The sequence below is a fragment of the Pseudonaja textilis genome, chromosome 1 (assembly GCF_049901715.1).
Source record: "Pseudonaja textilis isolate UNSWEBS1 chromosome 1, rPseTex1.2, whole genome shotgun sequence".
NCBI classification, from domain to species: domain Eukaryota; kingdom Metazoa; phylum Chordata; class Lepidosauria; order Squamata; family Elapidae; genus Pseudonaja; species Pseudonaja textilis.
This window is the reverse complement of record NC_141990.1, coordinates 110016187-110037305: the sequence shown is the minus strand read 5'-3', so window position 1 is coordinate 110037305 and position 21119 is coordinate 110016187. Positions and strand designations below refer to the sequence as shown.

Here is a 21119-nt window from a genome sequence, read left to right as displayed (position 1 = left end):
TCTGGATAACTTCTCTGGTGTCATGTGCCAACAAAAATACATCATTTTATAAAAATTATATTTGAAATCTTGATACACATTTCAACCCTTTTAGCCACATCTTTTCCCACTGAGCTGTGTATTATAACCAACATTCTTAGCTCACTTAATTGTATGTTATTTAACCTGTTCTTCCCACTTTAAATTTCAACAGAAGTTTGCAATTTCAGTAATTGTTCAAATATTCTGACAAATTCTGACTTATTCTGTCCATACCATATCTTTTTATTTTTAAAAAATCTTTCAGATAATTGTAAATGGGAAAATCATTGACAACTATTTCTGTTGTGGCTCCGGGCTTGGATTCAGCTCCTGTGATTGATATGAGTTCAAGTGAAGAGGTTATGGCAGAACAATATGAACCGGCCTGGCTTACTGATTGGACTGATAACCAGGATGAGGAGAGGGACGTGACAAAGGATGACAGACCTGATGTATTAGAATTGTCAGGACCTTTGACCTCCTCTGGTTCCTTATCTGATCAACAGCCGGGAATGGCTGACAGGGAAGTTTTGAGAGAGTCTTCTAGTGGAGATGAGAACTTGGAAAATTTGTGGTTAAATGTAAAAAATAGAAGACGGTTGAGAAGGCAAAATCAGCTGGAACGAATGAGAAGAGCAAGTCAGTAAATTAGCACGTTGCCTTAATGAGTATAAAAGGACACAGCTGGGCTGGTACATTTCGCCAGGAACAAAATAACTATTTGAGTGAGGACGTTACAGCAAAGAGCTCTGAGGCTGAGGATTTATTGCCAGGACTGGTTTGCCGGACAGAGTAAAGATTTATGCTGTGGTTTCTGCCAGCTGTTATCTTGTAAGACTTCTTTCCGTTTGATTTAATTGTGAAACGGCTGCTTTCTGTTTTGTTCGTTTGAATTTTGAAGGGGAGTCATAACGTATTTCCTTCTGCTATTGTTTCCTTGATTTGATTTCAATTCCAGGGAATTCTTGCTTATCCACAAATGATGTGTTTGTGCATATGACCTGATCATTGCTATTTGACTAAATTGCCAGCGGAAATGGTTAAACAAATTAGAAGCTGACTGCACCTGAGGAGTGGCAGGGAGAGAGTGCCTTCAAGAAAATGTTCAGAAACTGTTTCTGTGAACAAAGAGGACAAGACCATTCCTTACAACCTGGGAAAAGAGATAGTATTAGGAAGAAGCTCAGACTGGCTCCTCCCTGGGATAAAACAATGAGGGGGGAAAGCACAGCCAGCTTGCAAGGGTTGGTTACTAGAGCCCATTTCAATAAAGTAGAGTTCCAATCTTCCTGTGCAGTCAGTTTCCTGATCTGGTCTAAACTGAAAGGCTGACAACACTGCCTCTAGCTTCCACTTGGAATCAATTGCTTGCAAACTCAATGAATGAAGCAATTAGGCAAGCTCAATTAATAATAAAACTTAATTTTCTGAAGTATTTCTTAAATAAACTTATGAAAATATTCTAACTTTGTTGATGGGTTTTCAAAAAGCATTTTATTTTTAACGATGGGCACATGAACAATCCAATGAATTATGTATATTTCTGAAATAAGTTATAATCTAATAATTAAGTTTGGGTAAATATTACATAACAATTTGCGGGATTCTCAGCTTTAAAAAAGCAAAATATACATAACTGAATATTTTAAAAGTAGCCTTCAAAACTTGCAAAAGATTATTCTAGATTCAGGACAATTAAAAGTAAAAAGTAAAGTATATTCTGTTCTTCCCACTTTAAAAAAAATGCTTACAATTTACAGCATTTCATTTCCTGGAATTTTTAGATAGGAAATAAATGTGCCTATTATATTACCAACTTTCCTTTATTTAATAACATTTACTATACAAACATTTCTGCATTACAATTTAAGGAGCCCTGTCATGAATAAATCTTTATTGTCCTGCTTTTTGAATAATTATCCATAAATCCATATTGGCATAAAACAATTTTAGGGCTCTCTCAGTTAAAAGTACCCATCAAACTTTGTGCACAGTGCAGTAAGTCCGTTCACCCTTAAATATCCTGCTAATGTAGAATATTCTCAAAAGACATTTTGGGTAATCTGTCAGTTTGTACAGATTATTAATCATCCATACTTTCACCACTATCAAAGTGTATATTCCTTGAAAATATTAATGTACTTCCTCAGGTACATTGGCATTCACTTTTAAAATGAGAAAATACAAAAAGTAATCTTATGTAAACAATCCTCATGACATACCAAACAGAACATTTCAATAACACGTTCAAGTTACTGGTCTCCAAAATGAGAGAATCTCATAATTCAAATACATACTCATTGGCTAGATATATACGTCTAACAACTAGTACTGCCAATGCTAAAACAAGAAGAAGAATCAGCATATTTGATCCCATGTGGCTCGTGTTGACTCTTGGCTGCTGAACCTGATTGAAGTTGGTTGAACCTGGTGCTCTTCTGTGCTGGTTATGTCTTTGGCGGGAGCTCACTGAAGTATTATTGGATGCAGGTTGAGAATGGAGCTCTTCTTGATTTGAAGTGGGAGAGTTGGTTGGATTTCCAGACTTAAAGTGAGAAAAATGAATTCAGCAAAACAGAACTGAAAACAAAATGTCCTACATAGTAGAAGAATTTAGCCAATATTTAAAATGAGAAGAGCAAGCTGTCATCTTGCTTGAGTTAGTTATTGCTTATATAAGTAAAACACTATCAATCAGAATCATAATATATTAATAGTTCCCAGCACAACAGGGAATCAATTATACTTTAATACAAAGATCTTTGGAAGTCCATAGGAAAGCAGAGCATGACTGGCAAGGGGTGACAGCTTTCTAAAGAAGGTGCTGTTACTGAAGAAGCTTTCTCCAGTTAAATTACACAATTATCTCCCTGTTTCCAACCTTTCCTTTTTAAAAACAATTGTTGAACAGGTATAGAAGCTTCAGCTAGAGTACTCTAGGGAAAGCAAATTATTTGGACCTCTTTTAATCATAGTCCAATCCCACAAAATGGTTGTTCTGGTGGATGACCCTCATCAAAATATGGATGAATTATACCACTCCTAATCAAACTTGACTTTCACTGATGTTAAAGAACTATTTGGGTTGCCTACAAGGGTTGATGAATGAGAGATCTTGATTTGCTATGTGGAAATTAAGCACCAGTTAACGGAGGGAGGAGAGACTGGCCTAGTGAATACTCTCTTGAGTTCCTGCAGGTATCTGTCCATGCTATTAATATCTACATGAGGATACAGGAAGAGATTATATAGAGCATCATCAAGGACTGTGATAATATCCAGTTGTACATTCCTACACCCTGTGCCAATCGGAAAAAACAGATATACTCTCTGAAGTCTACTGAATTTGGGTGGGATGAAAATAAGCTGAAACTGAATCTTAACTAGCTAGAATTGCTGTTTGTTTAGAAACGTACTGGCTCTCTGTTTACAACACGGAATTGTGAAGTGGGGGTGGGCAGGAAGGGTTGGAACTATGGTTTGGGAGTTCGGCTAGACTCCTAAATTTGCTTCACATGCTCAGGGTGGCTGTCAGTCAGCTTGGCAGATGTGTTAGTTGCAGCCCTGCCTGAAGCAGGAGACTATGCAAACAGTAACTCATATCCCCATAATGGTTAATTAAGGCTTCTGAACTATCCCTTATCTTGAACTGTTTTTATTCAGAGATTCCAATTAATGCAGAATGAAAAAGAAAAAGCTCTATAGACAGATGAGAGTTGTTATAGCCATATATGAAATATATTAAAGGTACAAGATGATTTATCTAATGTTGTGGTTCGCCAGGACCTTTGACATTTGAGCGTTTTTCATGACGACAGTATTGGTGCCTATGGTTATTTTGCTGATTTTAATTCATTTAAGTTGATGCTTATTATAAATTGCTATGAGTCATTTGAGATTTGGCAGTGGCAAATTATGTAAATCCTGATTTATATAGTGATGTCATTATAAATTGTAGTGAATTTGTTCAATTGCTTGCGGATATCTGTTTTATTGAGCTTCAGAAAATCTAGCCATATTCTGCCTAATATGTTATACATTAACAAGGAAAAAGAACCAGGATTTCAAAACCTTAGATAATGCATTTTCCCCATATAGGCTGCTTTCCTAATGTAAAGCAAATAGGAGAGAGAGAGAAGGGGGAGGGAGGGATCAACAAGGGGATCCTTTAAAATATTAATGTACTTTGAATAACCGAGAATTGATCATATGTAGCTAATGAACTAAGTTAGATTCATATTTTGTTTAGGGATGGTGCTTACTCTGAAAAGTCTGCGAAAAAGATAATAAGATTAAGTACTGTCACTTAAAACAAACTAATAGCATTCTTCTTACTCCCCCACACCCCACCTAAAATAATATGATTATTTCTGGTGTTCACAGTGGGTCAGTTTGCTAAAAGGAAGAAAAACAGCAATACATATGGTATCAAACCACCACATTCAAATGTAATGAGCCTTGTAAGGGGAAAAATAAAGTCAAATGCCATGGAACTGCAATTGCATATCAAGAAAACTTTATTGGGAAAATCTATAAAATATTAGCATGTCTGCATCTTTTAAAGAGCTGAGAAATACTCTGTACCCAGGAACAGATGCTTTGCTGTGATTTGACATGATTTTTTTTAACCAATCTGTAGCCCATCAACTCTAAAAACCCATACACCCACTCATACAGCTTAACTGGGATTTGTCTACAATTTATCAGTGAATTTAGATTGCATCTAGAGCAGTCATAGCAGCAGCTGTCCTGGATCAACAGCAAGTCTCAGTTACTTTCAAAGTGGAAAGATTATATAACCAGCTCTCCTTGGTTATATTAATATGTCATAATTAAAAAAACCCACCATAATTTAAAATGGACAAAATTAATCTTCCTCCATGCAGTTATATTTACTAAAGTGTTTGTGAAGAAATGGGAAGTATGATTAGTAAGTAAATGCTGAAAATCATTAAAGAACAAAGCAAAACTCACATTTCTTATTTAATGTATTTCATTAAAGATTTGGGCTAGCATGAGGTTGGGTCTATGAGCAAATCCTTATTGTGGTGACAAAAACATTTCTCTTGGTATACAGGTAGGTAGTCCTTAACAGTTCACTTAGTGACCATTCAAAAGTACAACTGCATTGAAAAAAGTGATTTTATGACCATTTTTCACACATATGACTATCATAGCATCCCCACCACAGTCCTGTGATTTACATTCGGATGCTTGGCAAGTGGTTCCTACTTGTGAAGGTTGCAGTGTCCCAGGGTCCCTTTGGTGACATTCTGATAAGCAAAGTCAATGGGAAAGCCAGATTCAATAAACAACCATGTTACTAACTTAACCACAATAATTCACTTAACAAGTGTGGCAAGAAAGGTCATAAAATAGGGCAAAACTCACTCAACAAATTTCTCACTTAGCAACATAAATTTTGGGTTCAACTGTGGTCGTAAATTGAGGATTACCTGTATTCTAAAAATATAAGTCCCTCAAAAAGTGATCACATGACCCCAGGACACTGCAACCGTCATAAATATGAGTCCAAGTATCCAATCAGGTAACTTTGGGAATGCTGCAACAGTCATAAGTGTGAAAAACGGTCATGTCACTTTTTTTCAGAACCGTTGTAACTTTGAACGATCACCAAGTGAACTGTTGTAATTTGAGGACAATCTGTATTTAAATAGGTTTCTAGTTGCACCTAAGCAATATTAAGTTGACTTTTCCAAGAATGTGCCTCATTTATTAAATACCCACCATTTCACTGGTGATGGTATCCTGGAATGCTGGAGTTGTAATTTCTTGTTGGTGTTCAGAGGAACTCCCAAGGTGATTAAATTCTGACACATCTAAAGGCTCAGTAGCAGATTTTCTAGATGAATTACCTTCAGCCTTAAGCAAAATGAGAAAAACACCACACATTATTACATCAAAGGGACACTGAAATCCTAATCAATTATGGGAACAGATGTTATGTAAGGCATTCTTCTTGCAACATTATTGAACACTTTTGTAAAAGATATATCTCTGCTTAGGCACCTTGTTAAATTTAGGAGACCGTGTTATTAAATAAAGCAAGCAATTCTGGAATAGATGATTGACTGAAATATGCCACAGAAAGAAAATCAAGTTGTCCCTTTTTGTTTTTAGTTTATTAAATCCCCACCAAGACCACAAAAAAAGCATATCCATAAAATGTAAACAATGCTAGATATTAGAAGGTAGCAATGAGATGAACTCCAATTAAATGCCAGATCAGTCCACACAATGGCTTTCCATTCTTATGGGAAGAAAACATTACTCCAATAACCCCCACCTCTCTCAACAGCTTGCAGCATTATTGACTCTGAGAACCTGCTGGGTTTTCTCTTGTACAATAGCTGCTGGGGACGGAAAGGGGCATGTTCACTTATAAATATAACCAATTAAAGTAAAGGTAAAGCTTTCCCTGTCCAGTGGTGCTTATTTGTGTTTCTTGGTCAAGGGAGCCAGCATTGTCTGAAGACATTTTCTGTGGTCATGTGGCCAGCATGACTATTTGCTAAAGATGTATGGAACCCGTGGTATTAGTCTCACTTCCCATGGAAGTGATACCTATTTATCTACCCACATTTTCATGCTTTCGAACAGCTAGGAGAGCAGGAACTTGGGCAAGGAACAGGAGCTTACCCCATTGTGCAGCACTCGGGTCTTATACGTGGGCTGTCAGCTTTCCAGACCACAAAGCTCAGCATCTTTAACCACTGAGCCATCGTGCCCCATAACCAGTTATAATGCACCTATTTCCAGAATGCAATCTATCCTCCACACTCTTTCTTCAACCTACAAAAAGCCCTCTATTATTCTCACTTATCTTTTCTCTTCTAGAAAACTGTATCCACTTCTAAACTAACCACTGGGCTGCAGTCACCAATCATGTTTATTTTCTTAGAAATGTCATAAGGTCTATCTGGGACATGGAGGTTCTACAGAATATGCATGCACATACATAATACAGAACCTGGCAAGCAACATATACTTGCATTCCTAAACATCATGTGGAAGATTTCAGCTTTACATATAGAGTGCTGCCGAATTTTTTTAAACAAGGTAATAGAATTTTCAGCCACATGTAAAGTTCTGGTCTCTAGCCATGTTTGCACTATTTTTATTATTTAGAACACAATGAAGGTATTACTTCTGAAGGGATTTTGTGATAGCTATTACCATGCTTAAATGCACACTGGTATTCTGCTCAAAACGATGTGTTCTCAAAGTTTCATTTGTTTTTAAAAAAGCAACCAAAACAACATTTAAAAATCCTGCTTAGCAAGTTACTCTCATTACAGAATTGTAATTAGTTCTTTTTATAAAGATTGGCACCCAACTTTTTGGGTAGTATTATAATTGTAAAACAATAGGATGCATCAAATTAAATGCGTGAAAAATACTACAATAACAATGAGAAATAGTGTGATTCCTTATCCTCCTCTAAACCTGCTACAACTTGCTCTTGAGCACTGGAGAATTATTTGGAATAAATTTAGAGAATAGGGGAACATGAGGAAAAATTAAAATTCTGCAATGGGCGTGGAACCTGACATATTTCAACAAGTGTGTTACATGTATCAATTTTTAAATCAAACATAGCTAAGAAAGGAGGCAGAGTTTGGATTCCTGTGACACAGAGATCGAACAATGACTTTCTGGAGCAATTTTCACCTTTAATCCATGTTGCTGGACAGCATTAATCAACCTCTCTAGGCATTGTCCTACTCACCAAAATAAGCAAGAGAAAAGAAGAACAAACAGTTATTTTACCTTGAAATTGATCTGCCTGGCAAGTTTCTTCGCTTCTTGATCAGCCTGGCTTGAGGCACTCCCTGAAGTTAACGGTAAGAGGACTTCTTTCATAAGTAAGCCACACCCTTCACAATAGAAATCTTGTGACCTAGGGAATAATAGCAGACCATATGTTAATTTAACAATCAGCAAGCACCAACAAAACATACTGCATGCTATACTAAGCCTTGCTTAGCATTAACCTTGGATAAACGACTTATCTGTGAAATGTGTGGTGTGTTCTAAAGGCTCAATTGGGTATGCTACAGTGCACACAAGCTGGCAGAAGATCACATCTTTCCCAACTGCTAGAGTAGTTCTGTTTATACATCTGCTGCATAACTGTATGCCCAGATGTTTAAGATTGTAGAAAGAGTAGAAAAAAAGCCATCATCTTTAATTCTACTTTTAGAGTCTTTTAGAATTACATTAGATCGAACAAAATATATTCTGAAGCACAGCAATCTATTTCTAATAAATTTGCAACCTGCTGAATAATGAAATACTCTTTATTTCCTTCCTTCTTATTAACCAACCAACCTACCTACCTTTTATCCACATACATCACAATAAACCTAGGTTTGTTTTTCTGCCCCAGCTAAGTTTTAACTGATTTACAAAGGTTCAAAGTAGGAGGGAGAGTAACCCAGGATGACTACTTCAATCATTTGCAGTATTCTAGCTGTTCAACAAACCATGTAGAAAACAAATCTTGGTTTATTTGAAATATAAGCACAACCTGAATAAACAATCACAGGGTATTATTGTCAGTTAACTATGACAAACAATGCAATACTAACTCAATGGGATTTACTTCTGAAACAAGACTGACCAGTTAATGAGTGAATTTGCATTACATACTAAGCCAGAATACTTCTCCATCAACCTTCTCAACTGGTCCTTCTGCCTGCAGAAGCAGCTAAACATATTTATTTTATGACTTGTTTGTCTACTTTTTTCTCCTCCTACCCAGAAAGTGTTAGAAGTCATTGCTTGCCCTGACTTGATTAGACAGAAAAACGAAGGACTTTTTTTTCACATTTCATGGAAAATAAACCACAGACCATGATTTGTTAGCTGTTCCCATGGTCAAGAAAAGCCAAACAATCAAGCATGGTATACCAAGGACTGCACAATGACAGGTTCAGCTATGGGTTTTCCAGAAAATGTAATGCAAATTAGTATGATCTGAATTGCCATTCTTTTCTGAAAATCCATAGACTGCCTAAATATTTAAAATACATTATTTTCTGTGAAAAAATCCAGCCTATTTTATGAATTTTGAATTACATTACATTCAAAGAAATCAAAAGCTCTGATATGGAAAAAATACTTCGTTGAAGAACTGGATACAATGTTAGGGAATAAGCGATAAAAGTGATATGCAATGTAACTTTTGGCTTTTAATTTTTTAGAACCACTGTTTAATACGCAAACATCATGCAATCACCACACCAACCTAAAGTAAACATTTTCTGCATAACATTTTGACCCTAGTAAACATTCGATTTCTGGAAAATCTCTACTCACAGAAAACCACATTTTTTTCTGAACCTAAGCTATTCCTGAACAGAGCTCTTGACTTAAGCACTGTGGACTAAATAAAGAACACCATGTAATTGACTAGTTCCATTTTATAAAAGAAAAAAAAATCACAAAATATTATGATTAAAGAACAAACACATCACCTCACTGTCTTCTCGGACAAACAGATTCAGATAGTTTTAAAAAATCAGGACCAGATTGCTATTCATTTTACTAATTAAATTTTCATTTCCTATCTAGAGATTTATTGATCAAGTAGGTAATAGTGCAAAATCAATTTTCTTGCCCTACTAAATTAATTTAAGGCTGAAATCCTGAATTCCCTCATCTAGAGGTAAGCTTGAATGAATTAATGGAATAACTCTGAATATATATAGGACTAGACAACCCATAACCTATGGCAGGGGTGTCAAACTCATGGCCCGCAGTCCGGATTGAGTCATGTGCTGGCCCCGCCCCTTCCCGGTTTAGCAAATGGGGGAAAAGTACTGATACGTCATGACAACACGAATTTGACACCCCTGACCTATGGGGCCACCTTTTCAGAGACATTTCCTTACTTAAACGGAGAATCAGAATGAACAAGAGCAAAAAAGCAGTAGTAGAAAGAGATTCTAGCGAGCTTGACCTGCAGCTGACTGCCCTGTGGCAGTTGATGCTGAGACTGATCTACCTGGCTTCCGGAAAGCTTGGGTGATACCATACTACCTGATTTCCATCCGAAAAGGAGGAGGTAGTCTATCTGGCCTCCAGAGGGCAAAGGCAGAACTGGTCTACTGAACCTCTGGGGGGGTCAGGGTTAAAGAGACCACAAATTTGCCAAATTTCAATCCCATGGGTGTCATAGGTCCCAGATTTTGGACATATTCTGTAAATTAGCCCACCTAACTTCAATTTTTTTGCCTTCCGGTGCAATGTTTTGCCCACTTAAAGACAAGACAGCTTTAGTAGTATATACTGTTGTTACTGTCTATATAAGATACTTGAAAAAGCTAATAATGGAGCCAAAACAGAATCAAATGCCTAATTCCATAGCAACAAAAACTTGAGATTGCAAATAGGGAAAAACCTAATGGCAGGGTTAATAGATAATGTGATATGTTGATTCTAGAATCATCAGTAATACAGCAGGTCTTATCACACATCAATAGAAGCCTCTGGCATTATGATATCATGACTACAATTTAAGACCTTTACAATTGCATAAGATGAATCTAGTGAGTATTTGGTATAAAAATGTGCTGAAAATTTTCTAGAAAAAAATAGATGCTCTATCAGAAATTAAAGGGGAAAGAAAGAAGATGCTCTATTTCTACCAGAAGTTCTCAAAATGAAAATCGTACTTAGCGGTCTAGGCAAAAAGGCATCATCTGTGCTGCCCCAAAATTTCTTATGCTGCCTCTCATCTGCCCAAAAAGATTTGGATATAATAAGTGGTTCAAAACTAGGTAAATTGAAAGGAGAGGAATCAATGTAGGCTAAAAAATAATTATAAGGCTAAGGACATGTGGCTTTTGCTACTCCATTTCCCCCTGCCTTCCCACAGATAACCTCCAGCATAATGTTCACAAGCAGTTTTCAACTTCAAGGAAATTTTTATATTACCTTGATTTAAAATATACTCTCAGATACTGAGAGGCCTAAAAATCAATTTCAAAACCCAAGAACATTTTTATTCAGAAATACAACTGAGCATAACTATTTCACACAAAACATAACCCATACTTCTTAGCCAGTGCTCTTCTTTCTTCAGGTGTGTAATCTAAAGATCCTATGGCTCCTTCTCCTTTTGTTGGCATAAATCCAATAATAGCAAGCAAGGCAGTTCTTACTGTAATAAAAATAACTTTAATTAGCAATTATGGAGAGGGAGGGAGGGGAGGGGAGGGAGAAACAGAGAGAGAGAATGAATTATAAAGTCTGCTGTGCTGAGGTATAATCTTTTTAACAGCAGAGATTTGCTTCTTTATCAAACTTTGCTTACTGCCGATAACAGTTGACTTACTGCTCCAAGATGGTTGCCATGTTTCAGGATGATGTCCTGAGATGCTTAAACAAATTTTCTTTCCCACTTCAAATCTACCATTGGCCTTAAAAAGACAAATTGAGAAGAAAAAAAATCATTTCATCAAACTTTTTTTAAAAAGATAAAATTCAGCACTGTGTGGCATATGGATTTTTGAGGCATGTCATGGTTGTAGTTTTGCTGAAGTGAGTCACATATGGAATGAAGAAAAAGCAGGTGGGGGGAAAAACAGCAGTTGTGGCTTTAATGGGCAGTTGTACTGTCAGTCTTGATGAGCTGACCTGGCTGCTAGCAAAGGCTGGTATGGAAAAGTTTTGAATTTCCATTCGTAGAGTGAGGGAGAAAAACTAAAACTGCTTTTCTAGCATACATGAATAAAAACCTACTTATGATTTCCTAAATAATGGAGATGTTTATTATTTTAATCTGTTTATTATTTTAACATATTAAAATATATTTTAATATATTTAATATATCAATACCAAAATTGTATCAATACCAAAAACACACTTTTTTTTCCCTTTGCATGCTATAGCAATCATGCCCCATCCATTCTTCAAACATTTCCAATTCTTCTTGCATGAAAGAGCAGATAACTGCTACTTTTCCTGGGGGAATAGGGGGTATTTTTTTAACTGTTAGATGAAAATACCTTATGACCCTGTATTTCATGGTAATTTTACTACTGAAAGATTTTATAGGTGTGTCATTGTTGTGAACCATGCCTGAGGCAATGGAAATCGTACAAGGGAAGAAAAAATTATTATAGCTTAATCCTAAAAAACCAGTGTAACTTAATAGCTGTGGGTTGACAGTGAAAAGTTAGAAAAAACAATCAGATACATTTTTTCTTAAAATTATTTTACATATTAAGTAATTGAGACTTTTAACAATGATCTAATAATCTAACAAAACATTTGTGGTTTTCTAGCTGACGCCTGAAATTTTACCGTTAAGAGAATAATACTTGGTGGTTTCATAGGATATTCTGGTGGTAGCACTATTCTTCCATGATAAACTCCTCCATCAAACTCTGAATCTGGAGGACCTCTTACAGTGAAATGCCACTCAAAAAGATTGTCCTGCAAAAGAAAAATGGAAATATAAATAGCCACTCTCACTCAAAAATACATCAAATTAAATTTGAAGTTAACAATCCCCTGACTGCCATCATTATGGTTAAATAGGCCATAACTGGCATATTAAAGTTATGATTTCCTTGAATCAGCAATCTGACTTTACTATCCCAACTTAATAGTCCCATTCAGTTGCCATTCTCACTGGCTCAAGGTTGATTCAGCCTTCCACCCAGATTGTTGAGGCAATAGGCTGACTCTGTAAACCGCTTAGAATTAGGGTTGTAAGGCACTGTGAAGTGGTATATACCGTATTTTTTGCTCCACAAGACGCACCTGACCATAAGACACACCTAGGTTTAGGGGAGGAAAACAATAAAAAAAAAAATCAGATGGTGCCTGAGAGGACCACAGATTGGTGTCCTTTCATGTGCCAGCTCTGCCTATTGACTCCTGCACTGTGGAAAAGACAGAAGAGGTGGGCAATGACAAAGACAGAAGAAGCAGGGTTCAGCACTGTAAAAGGACCCCACTGCCTGGGCGGGCTACTATTCATCAAAGGACCGGCATCAGTCCACCGTTGGGGACCCCTGAGGTAATACACTTCACGGTCTGTGTTGCAATGTTCGCTCCATAAGACGCACAGACATTTCCACCCACTTTGGGGGTGGGGGGAAGTGTGTCTTATGGAGCAAAAAATACGGTAGGTCTAAGTGCTATTGCTGAGCAAGCCACCACAGATTGTTAAGCAAGACATGATCATGTCTTCCAATTTTATTGCCAGTTTCCCTATTGAGTTTACTTGTTGCAAGCCAGTAATAAAGCACAAAAATTGCAATCACATAACCATGGGATCCTATGATGGATGTAAGTAGGATGATGGTCGTAAAGCTACATTTTCAGCTCTGACATAACTTAAAATGTTTGCTAAACAGGGTGGTTCAGTGAGGTCTATCTGTATCATTGTTTTTTAGGTTTACTTGTTTAAGGGCCATACTCAAAATTGATTGGGGCAGCAAAGCTATTAACATTACCAATAAAAGTGAACAATATTGTACATAAGCGAGGTCATGATATTTCCCCTGTGATAGGCAGAACATTGAGTGTTTTATTTTTTTTAAACTACCATAAGCCTTTCTTAGGGCATATATCTATTTACTTTCCATCAGAAATGGTCAGCAGCCATTCTGCTGATTTTGGGCAATTACGATTGAAGATGGTAAACTAAAGAGGGCACTAAAAGAGGTCCGGGGGCAGAATGTCCATGCTTGCCTACTTTTAATTCTCTAAAGTTAGTTTCTCCAAATCCCTTAGCCATGAATTGCATACAAAGTGGGCATCCACTAACCTCTAAAGGCTGGGCATGATAATGGTCTGTTGCTTCTTTCAGTTCAGCAGCTTCTTTCATTAGACGTTTTACAGCTGAAAGGGAAAAAAAACCCCAATATATGACTATGTGAAGTATTACAGTACTATTGGCTGAGCACATAGAAACTTATTGCCAACAATTAATGATAAAGGAAGTTCCAAAATGTACACTTGTCCCTCAAATGTCATGTTTAGAAAGAGACAGTTAACTTGAACTTAAACCATGACAATATTAAATGATATTATACCCTAGTTATTTAATGGGGGGAAAGTAATATCATATCCTGAAGGGCAAGAGAATATCTGAAAATAAATGTAATTTGGAAGTTTTTGTTTCAGTAATTGGATTCAGACTAATGTACAAAGGAAACATTTTAATGTTTCCAAGTTTCCAAGCTAATTACATAGGTGGTATTTTTAATTGTTATAAATAAAAAAGGGAGGGAGGGAGGTGAATCACATATTCAGCATGAAGTAATGGAATAAAAATAATGTTATGTCACAGGAATTAGAATCTCAAGAACTCCTTATATTACTTAAGAACAAGATGCACGAAGGAACGAATAAACTTTCCTTTCTGGGGTATGACATATGCAATAGCTAAACTGAATGTAATTGCTTTCTAATCTTTGTGGACAGGGTTTATGGAGAAGACTTGAGAAATGCTGGGGTGAATCTGGAAAGAAAATCTGAGCTGAATGGATTCTCACCATAACTCTGCAAACATATTTTTGTTAATTCTATTTAGACCTTGGCTCAAATACTTCTCAGGTATAATTGCAATTCAGTGGGGTCAGTTATTAATCAAAGGAATTGACACAATATTTGAAAAGGCATAAGGGAGTTTTGTCTTAGGAAGTGGACATGCCTGTCTAAACTATTCTAGGTTCAAACTAAGCAGACCAGATGTAGTTAATACTTGAATAAGGACTATAGGCTAAACTGGGAAATTTCAAAAATACTCCAGAATAAGGTAATGACAAACCATACTGTTGCCAAAAAAGCTGCATAGATGTATTCAGACCAGGAATCAAAATCAATCTAAAAGAGACTGTCTTTGCAAGGAACTCCAAATAATCTGAATTAAAATACAGGTAGTCCTTGATTTATGACAATTTGGTTGCTAAGCAAGACAGCTGTTAAATGAAGCACCTGATTTATATGAGTTTTTTTGCCACAGTTAAGTGAGTCACTGCAGTTATTAAGTGAATCATGAGGTTGCTAAATCAATCTGGCTTGCCCCCACTGATTTTGCTTGTAGGGAGCCGACTGGAAAGGTTACAAATGAGGATCACATGACCCTGGGATACTGCAACTGTCATAACTGTCATGCCAGTTGCCAAACAACTAAATTTTGATTATGGGACCATGCGGATGCTGCAATGGTCATATATGTGAAAAATGGTCATAAGGTACTTTTTTCAAGGCCATTATAACTTTGAATAGTCACCAAATAAATGGTTGCAGGTCAAGGACTGATTGTACTTTTAACAAAAACAGCTTATTATTAGATATACCTGTAAAGTTAAAAGGAATTTTTGAGCGGGCTTGCTTTTTAAATTATGCAAATTATGCAAATAATAAAAATCATAATGCCTTGTCCTCAGATGAGAGATTGCCACCTGCTGGATTAAAACACTTTGTTCTTCATCTAGATACTTAAAAGAATGTTAACAGACATTAATAGACAGTCAAAATATATACTAAATAGAAGATGTAGGCTTTTAAAATAAATCTGAAGACTGCATTTTCAACTCTTGGCAACCATTTATGTGAAAAAGTTTCTCAAGAATTACCGTTATCAAGGTAATTCGAACTCTAGGAGCAAGTACTGTACGATTACAAATATATCCATGCATACCATATATAAATATGTAAATTATAAATTGACATATATAAATTTAAATTTAAAAATCAATGGCCCTTATTTATATAAAAATTTATGTAACCCACAAGAAATAAAACAAATTTGTATGGGTTTTATGATGCATTCGAGTCAGATTTTTTTTACTTTGGGCAATAACCTAGATAAGTCCCTGTAGTTTTCTTGGCAAGGTTTTCCCATGGTTGGCATTATCTCCTTCCTACTGCTGTGCATGAATGCGTGTCTGTGTGAGAGACAGACAGACACTGGCCCTAGGTCACCCAGTTGGCTTCCTGCCAAAGGCGGGGAGAGAACTCAGTCTCTAGATTTCTAGTCTGATATCTTACTACTACTACACCAAAACATAATGCATGCTCCAGTCTCAAAAAGCCATATGCACAGACTAGGAAGAAGTGTAGATAAAATCTCAAAGGCATGAAACTTTCTAACCAGGAAAATTACTTGGATTTTGAATGGCATACAGGCAGCTGCATATTAGTTAATCAGGGCACAAATTAGGTTTGATTACACTTATTATATATTTACTTAACATTAAGTGTAGTTAATATATTTTCCTATTCATGTATTTAATAATCTTCCCTTTCTGTCACATCAAAATGTATAACTTGGTTCCAATTTTCAGGGATTCTAGGGATTTCACCTTTGCTGTTGGTCAAACCTAGAGCTGAATTGGTATCCCCCCTCCCTAATTTTTTAGGAGAATTAGTAGATTTGATGAATTAACATTCAGTGGCATTCACAAGGTCCTGCTACTTTCATCATTTTATTGTGGCATTATGGTGAAAGCTGTCAGTCTTTATGGTGTGCATAAGACATCACAAGGCACACAAAATAATCATGGAACTTCAGTTGCAATGTTGGAACGCTACTTTCATTAATAAAAACCCCTTGTTCTCCCATGAGTATGCCACTGTAAATATTCAACATAGAAGGTTCTGTAGTGTTAACTTTATCTTAAAGAAAAAGGTTATTTCAGGAGAGTTAAAAAACAAATCAGAGGAAAGGTAGAAGAGCAATAAAGCAGAGGTGTGTACAACAGGTCTAAAAATGTTTAATGGCTGTGGTCTCTATGACATTTTTTAAATCATCTAATTCAGTTCTAAATTTTGGTTTTCCAAATTGCTACCAAGTGCCTTCCTTGTCCACCTTCTCCATTCTTTTAATTTTCTACATATTTAAGGCTTTATTTTAATAATATATTTTTATTTATTAAAATGTTGTATTAACAATGGATCATCATGTTTTATTGCAGGATTCCACCACCACCCCCTTGTAACTGTACAAGATGAGCTGGTTTTGGTTAGTTTTGGTTAAAAGCTTGAGCATAACAACTGCAAACTTGATTTGGTATTATATAATGAAAGTCCCCCAGTTTCAAGACAGCTATTCAAAGTTCCCTGAATACAAAGAACTAATGACATTGTTCCTTGGATCTTAGCAGTGGTGGATCAAGGCTCACTGGTGCCCTAAGCACTGATAAATCTTGGTGCCTCCCTCCTTTGTACATATTGTACAAACAAAGCCATATTCTCAACTTTGTGGTGCCCCCTTTGGGCCTGGTATCCTAAGCACGTGCTTAGTCTGCTTAATGGTTAATATACCACTGGATCTTAGCCATATTGATTCTAAATGTTTACTTAAGTAAGGCAACATATATTTAACGAACTGTAATTGTAGACCAGATTAAGAAATAAGATGCCACATAGCCCAAAACGTTTTTTTTTAAAATGACTGGCAACTGTCATTTGCATGTCTGAATGTATTTCCCCTCTTCCCTCTTTTATATTCAAATGAATTAGGGGGGTGCTTTTCTAAGATAGTTTTGTAACTCTCCATCTGTATCTGGGTTTCTGCAATATTTATTTACTTGCTGCCTTGGCAACAGAGCTTCTCATCAAGATCATCCTCTTTCACTTTCTACAACAGTTGTCCAACCAACGGGCTGCATACGATTAAGGGCAGCTGATAATGTGGCCTCACAAGATCGTAAACTTTTTAACATTATGCAATTTATATATATATTAATTTTACTATATATATTTTTATATGTGGCCCAAGACAATTTCTCTTTACCTAATGCGGCCCAGGCAAACCAAAAGGTTAAGATACTCATGTTCTACACCAAGGGTCTTCAAACTTGACAGCTTTAAGACTTGTGGACTTCAACTCCCAGAATTCCTCCTCCAGTCATGTTAGCTCAGGAATTCTAGAAGTTGAAGTCCACAAGTCTTAAACTTTCCAAGTTTGAAGACCCTTGTTCTACACTATCACTAAATCTTCCACAATGACTTCCACAACTTAATTCCTTGTGTGTCCAATCACACTTGGCCAATAAAGTATTCTAATGCACTGAGTGAAAAAGTATATTCGTCTGTAACTTCACTGGACTTCACTGGATGATCAGGGTTTTGAGAATGAGATAAAAATATTTCCCTGTTCAACTTCCTCATGCATTCATACATCTCTATCATGTCCTTCTAGTCACTTTTTTTCAAAACTAGAGTCCCAAATGTTCTTTTTCTTTTAAACAAAATGCTCAAGCTGATTTTTTGACAGCCCTTTTTCTAGTTCTGTTACAAATGTGGTGGCCAGTACTGTACATAGTATTCTAGATATGAAATGCCATAAATTTGTATAGGAATATTACAAAGGTTTTACTTTTATTTTCAATCTTTTTTATAATGAGGCCTAAGATAGAATTTCCCTTTTCACCATTGTGCATTCAGCTATGCACTGTGACCTTAAGTTTTTTCCCCTGGATAGCTAAGCTACAAAGTCTTCCTGAAACAAATGCCCATTTTTAAAAAAGGTAGGACATTATGTTTTGCTCTTGTTTAATATAAACATCCTGTTGACTGATCTACTTATTCTCAAACAAAAGACATGGAAACCAAGCCCAAAAGACAAAGGTCTCTAACCTGCTGCATCACTCAGAAGAAAGAAGCACAATAATTTTAACTTTAAATTTCAGTATAAATAGGGTGCACATCTGATAAATAGCAATCACTGACATTCTCTTGGTGTAGCTTCATATATTTTCTATAATAAAGTTATCCAAGCTCTTATCCCTTTGAAAATCTCTTCTTGATGTTTTTGCTTTATCAGTCAAGGCAGGCTTGATAGAAGCAAATCTGCATTATATATTTTTAATATTATTAAAAATATAAAATAAGAAAATATATTATTTTTTTGCAGTTCTATCACTCTTATCTGTACAACTTCAGTGTAAGTACAAATTAATTTATATACTTTCCTTATCTTTTTTTAAAAACAGCTTTGATCTGTTTGTATCTGTGTAACATAACTTTTTTTATTATTTATATCATGCCTTTTTATTTGATAACTTAAGATGCAAGCATACCTACAATAGTACTTCCTTCTTACATTTTTCCCAGAAGAACCACTCTGTGAGGGGGGTTGGGCTGAGAGGGGCATGGGCCCAAAATCACCCAGTTGGTTTTCATGCCTAAGGTGGGACTAAACCAGTCTTCTGGTTTCTAGGCTAGAGCCCTAATTGCTAGACCAAACTGGCTCTATTACTATAACTAATTGAGTTATTTTTCCTTTTTAACATTACATTTTGCAGGAGTGTGGACTTCCTTCACTTTTATGGATAGTGCTTCACACTGTGAAGGCTAATCAAATTTTGCATTTCCAACTTGGCTAGAAGTATAACAATTAGCAGGGGTTATTCCTATTCACAATATCTGATGCTATTATCAGACAGACATACTACATTGCAGCTTTAACACGGGTAGCTCTAGTTGGAAAATGATAGTGGGCAGTGATAACTATGGTAACTTTCATTCCTGATAATAGCATCTTGGCTTTACATATTTTTGTTTATCTACTCAGAGCAAATGGAATATTTTTCTGTGAATGCATAATCATATGGTAACATTTATTCTGAGAAGGACAAAGAGGCATGAAAAGCAATGGTCACTCTTCAAGCAAATAAAATCTGAACGCATATTCTCCAGAGACAATTCTTAATCTGCCAGATCTGATTTCTATCTGTCCTAGCATGACAGCTTTTGTTGCAAAGAAATTATGTCATTATTGAATATTATATTTTATAGGAGAGTTCAAAAAAGGAAACTGAATAGCTGAAATATTGAGAAGTTCTGGATGTAGCATCTGTCCTTGTGTCTTCAGGGTACTAAAAAGGAGAGGGGTAGGGAAGGGGAACAGAAGATCGATAACACTAAAGTATATTTATATAATCTCTTACATGATGTTAATTGGTCTTCCCTTAAATAAAATACTTAATAGGAAGATATCCTAAATATGACACTGCAATTCTTCAAGTAAACAATGAAAAACACCATAATAATCCAGAAATTTTACATCTGCATAAAACCTTAAGTCTGCTGGTTATCTTTCAACAACACTGCACCGACTTATATTTTTTAAAAACTGAGTCAATTGTACATGCCCCATCGAATATAAGTATATTCACTCAGTTAATATCCTCTACATTTGGCAGTGGAATTGATAGTGTATAATCATGCCTTTATTCTTAAAGGTTCTTTAAAATGTCTTTTAAGCTTTTTAAGATATGATGTATGTGTGTATACACACACACACACACACACACACACGGAGGGAGAGGGAGAGATAGAGGGGGAGAGAGAATTATACCCATATACATGAGAACAATAACATAAGTTAGATACAGAAACGAAACTAAGAGTCCTTGTCCCGCTCCCCTCCCATTATCCGCCCGATGGGTTCTGGGGTTCTCCGGCTCCTCTCACTGCCGCTTTAGGGAAGCCGGCAGCCAGAGGCAGAACTACAAGCCTCATCCCTTGGGTGGAGGAAAGCTGCTGACTGGGGACACGCCGGAGCAGGGGCCCCGAAAGCTCAGAAGAGGGCCCCGTCAAGTACCTTACGGGAGCGATGCAAAAGACAAGACGGAGTCCCCACCGGCTCTGGCCTAGCCGTGCACCAAAGCCTCGAGCTCGCTTTGGCGGTGCCTCCCCGCCCCGCCCCCCCCGCCCCGCGCACTGTCAGCCCCGCAGCTGCCTCCCGCAAAAACACTTCCGCGCTGCCCGGCGCCTGCCGGATTAACTCCGCCCGCCTTCGCTCTCGCTGTCTTCGGCGACTCACCGGGGCTTTTGAGATTGTAGCGAGCCTCCATGACAGAGCCTGCCTTGGGATGCCTTCCTCCTCCTGCCGGGCGGAGCGCCACGTAAGGTGCTTCGCAGTGACAACAACGCCGGCGGCAGCGGTAGAGTCGAGGCGAGAGGAGGGAAGTGGCCAGGCTCCCTCGCCGCTCCCTCCCCCGCTGTCTCGTAAGCTTTGCCGCTACCCGGAAGTTCCCCTGACGTGGCGGTAGCCCTTAATGGCTCTCGTCTCAATGTGCTTTCGTGTAACTATTTAAAGA

General features: G+C 37.0%; 1 protein-coding gene across 1 annotated transcript; it reads right to left on the bottom strand.

The window, feature by feature from the left end:
* Positions 1-1496: 1496 nt before the first annotated feature.
* Positions 1497-21081, bottom strand: UBE2J1 (ubiquitin conjugating enzyme E2 J1). The gene is made up of 8 exons (XM_026726740.2): positions 20843-21081; positions 13829-13902; positions 12355-12486; positions 11384-11468; positions 11104-11209; positions 7813-7942; positions 5770-5904; positions 1497-2566 (listed from the first exon to the last, which is right to left on the bottom strand). The coding sequence occupies exons 1-8, from the start codon at positions 20871-20873 to the stop codon at positions 2300-2302; spliced, it is 960 nt and encodes a 319-aa protein (XP_026582525.2). The 5' UTR covers positions 20874-21081; the 3' UTR covers positions 1497-2299.
* Between the last annotated feature and the right edge of the window lie 38 nt (positions 21082-21119).

Coding starts and splice junctions, on each gene's coding strand:
- UBE2J1 (XM_026726740.2), bottom strand. CDS start 20,873: ATGGAGGCTCGCTACAATCTCAAAAGCCCCG. Junction 11,469..12,354: donor CAAGTATTATTCTCTTAACG/GTAAAATTTCAG, acceptor TGTCTTTTTAAG/GCCAATGGTAGATTTGAAGT. Junction 11,210..11,383: donor ATGGCAACCATCTTGGAGCA/GTAAGTCAACTG, acceptor TTTTTATTACAG/TAAGAACTGCCTTGCTTGCT.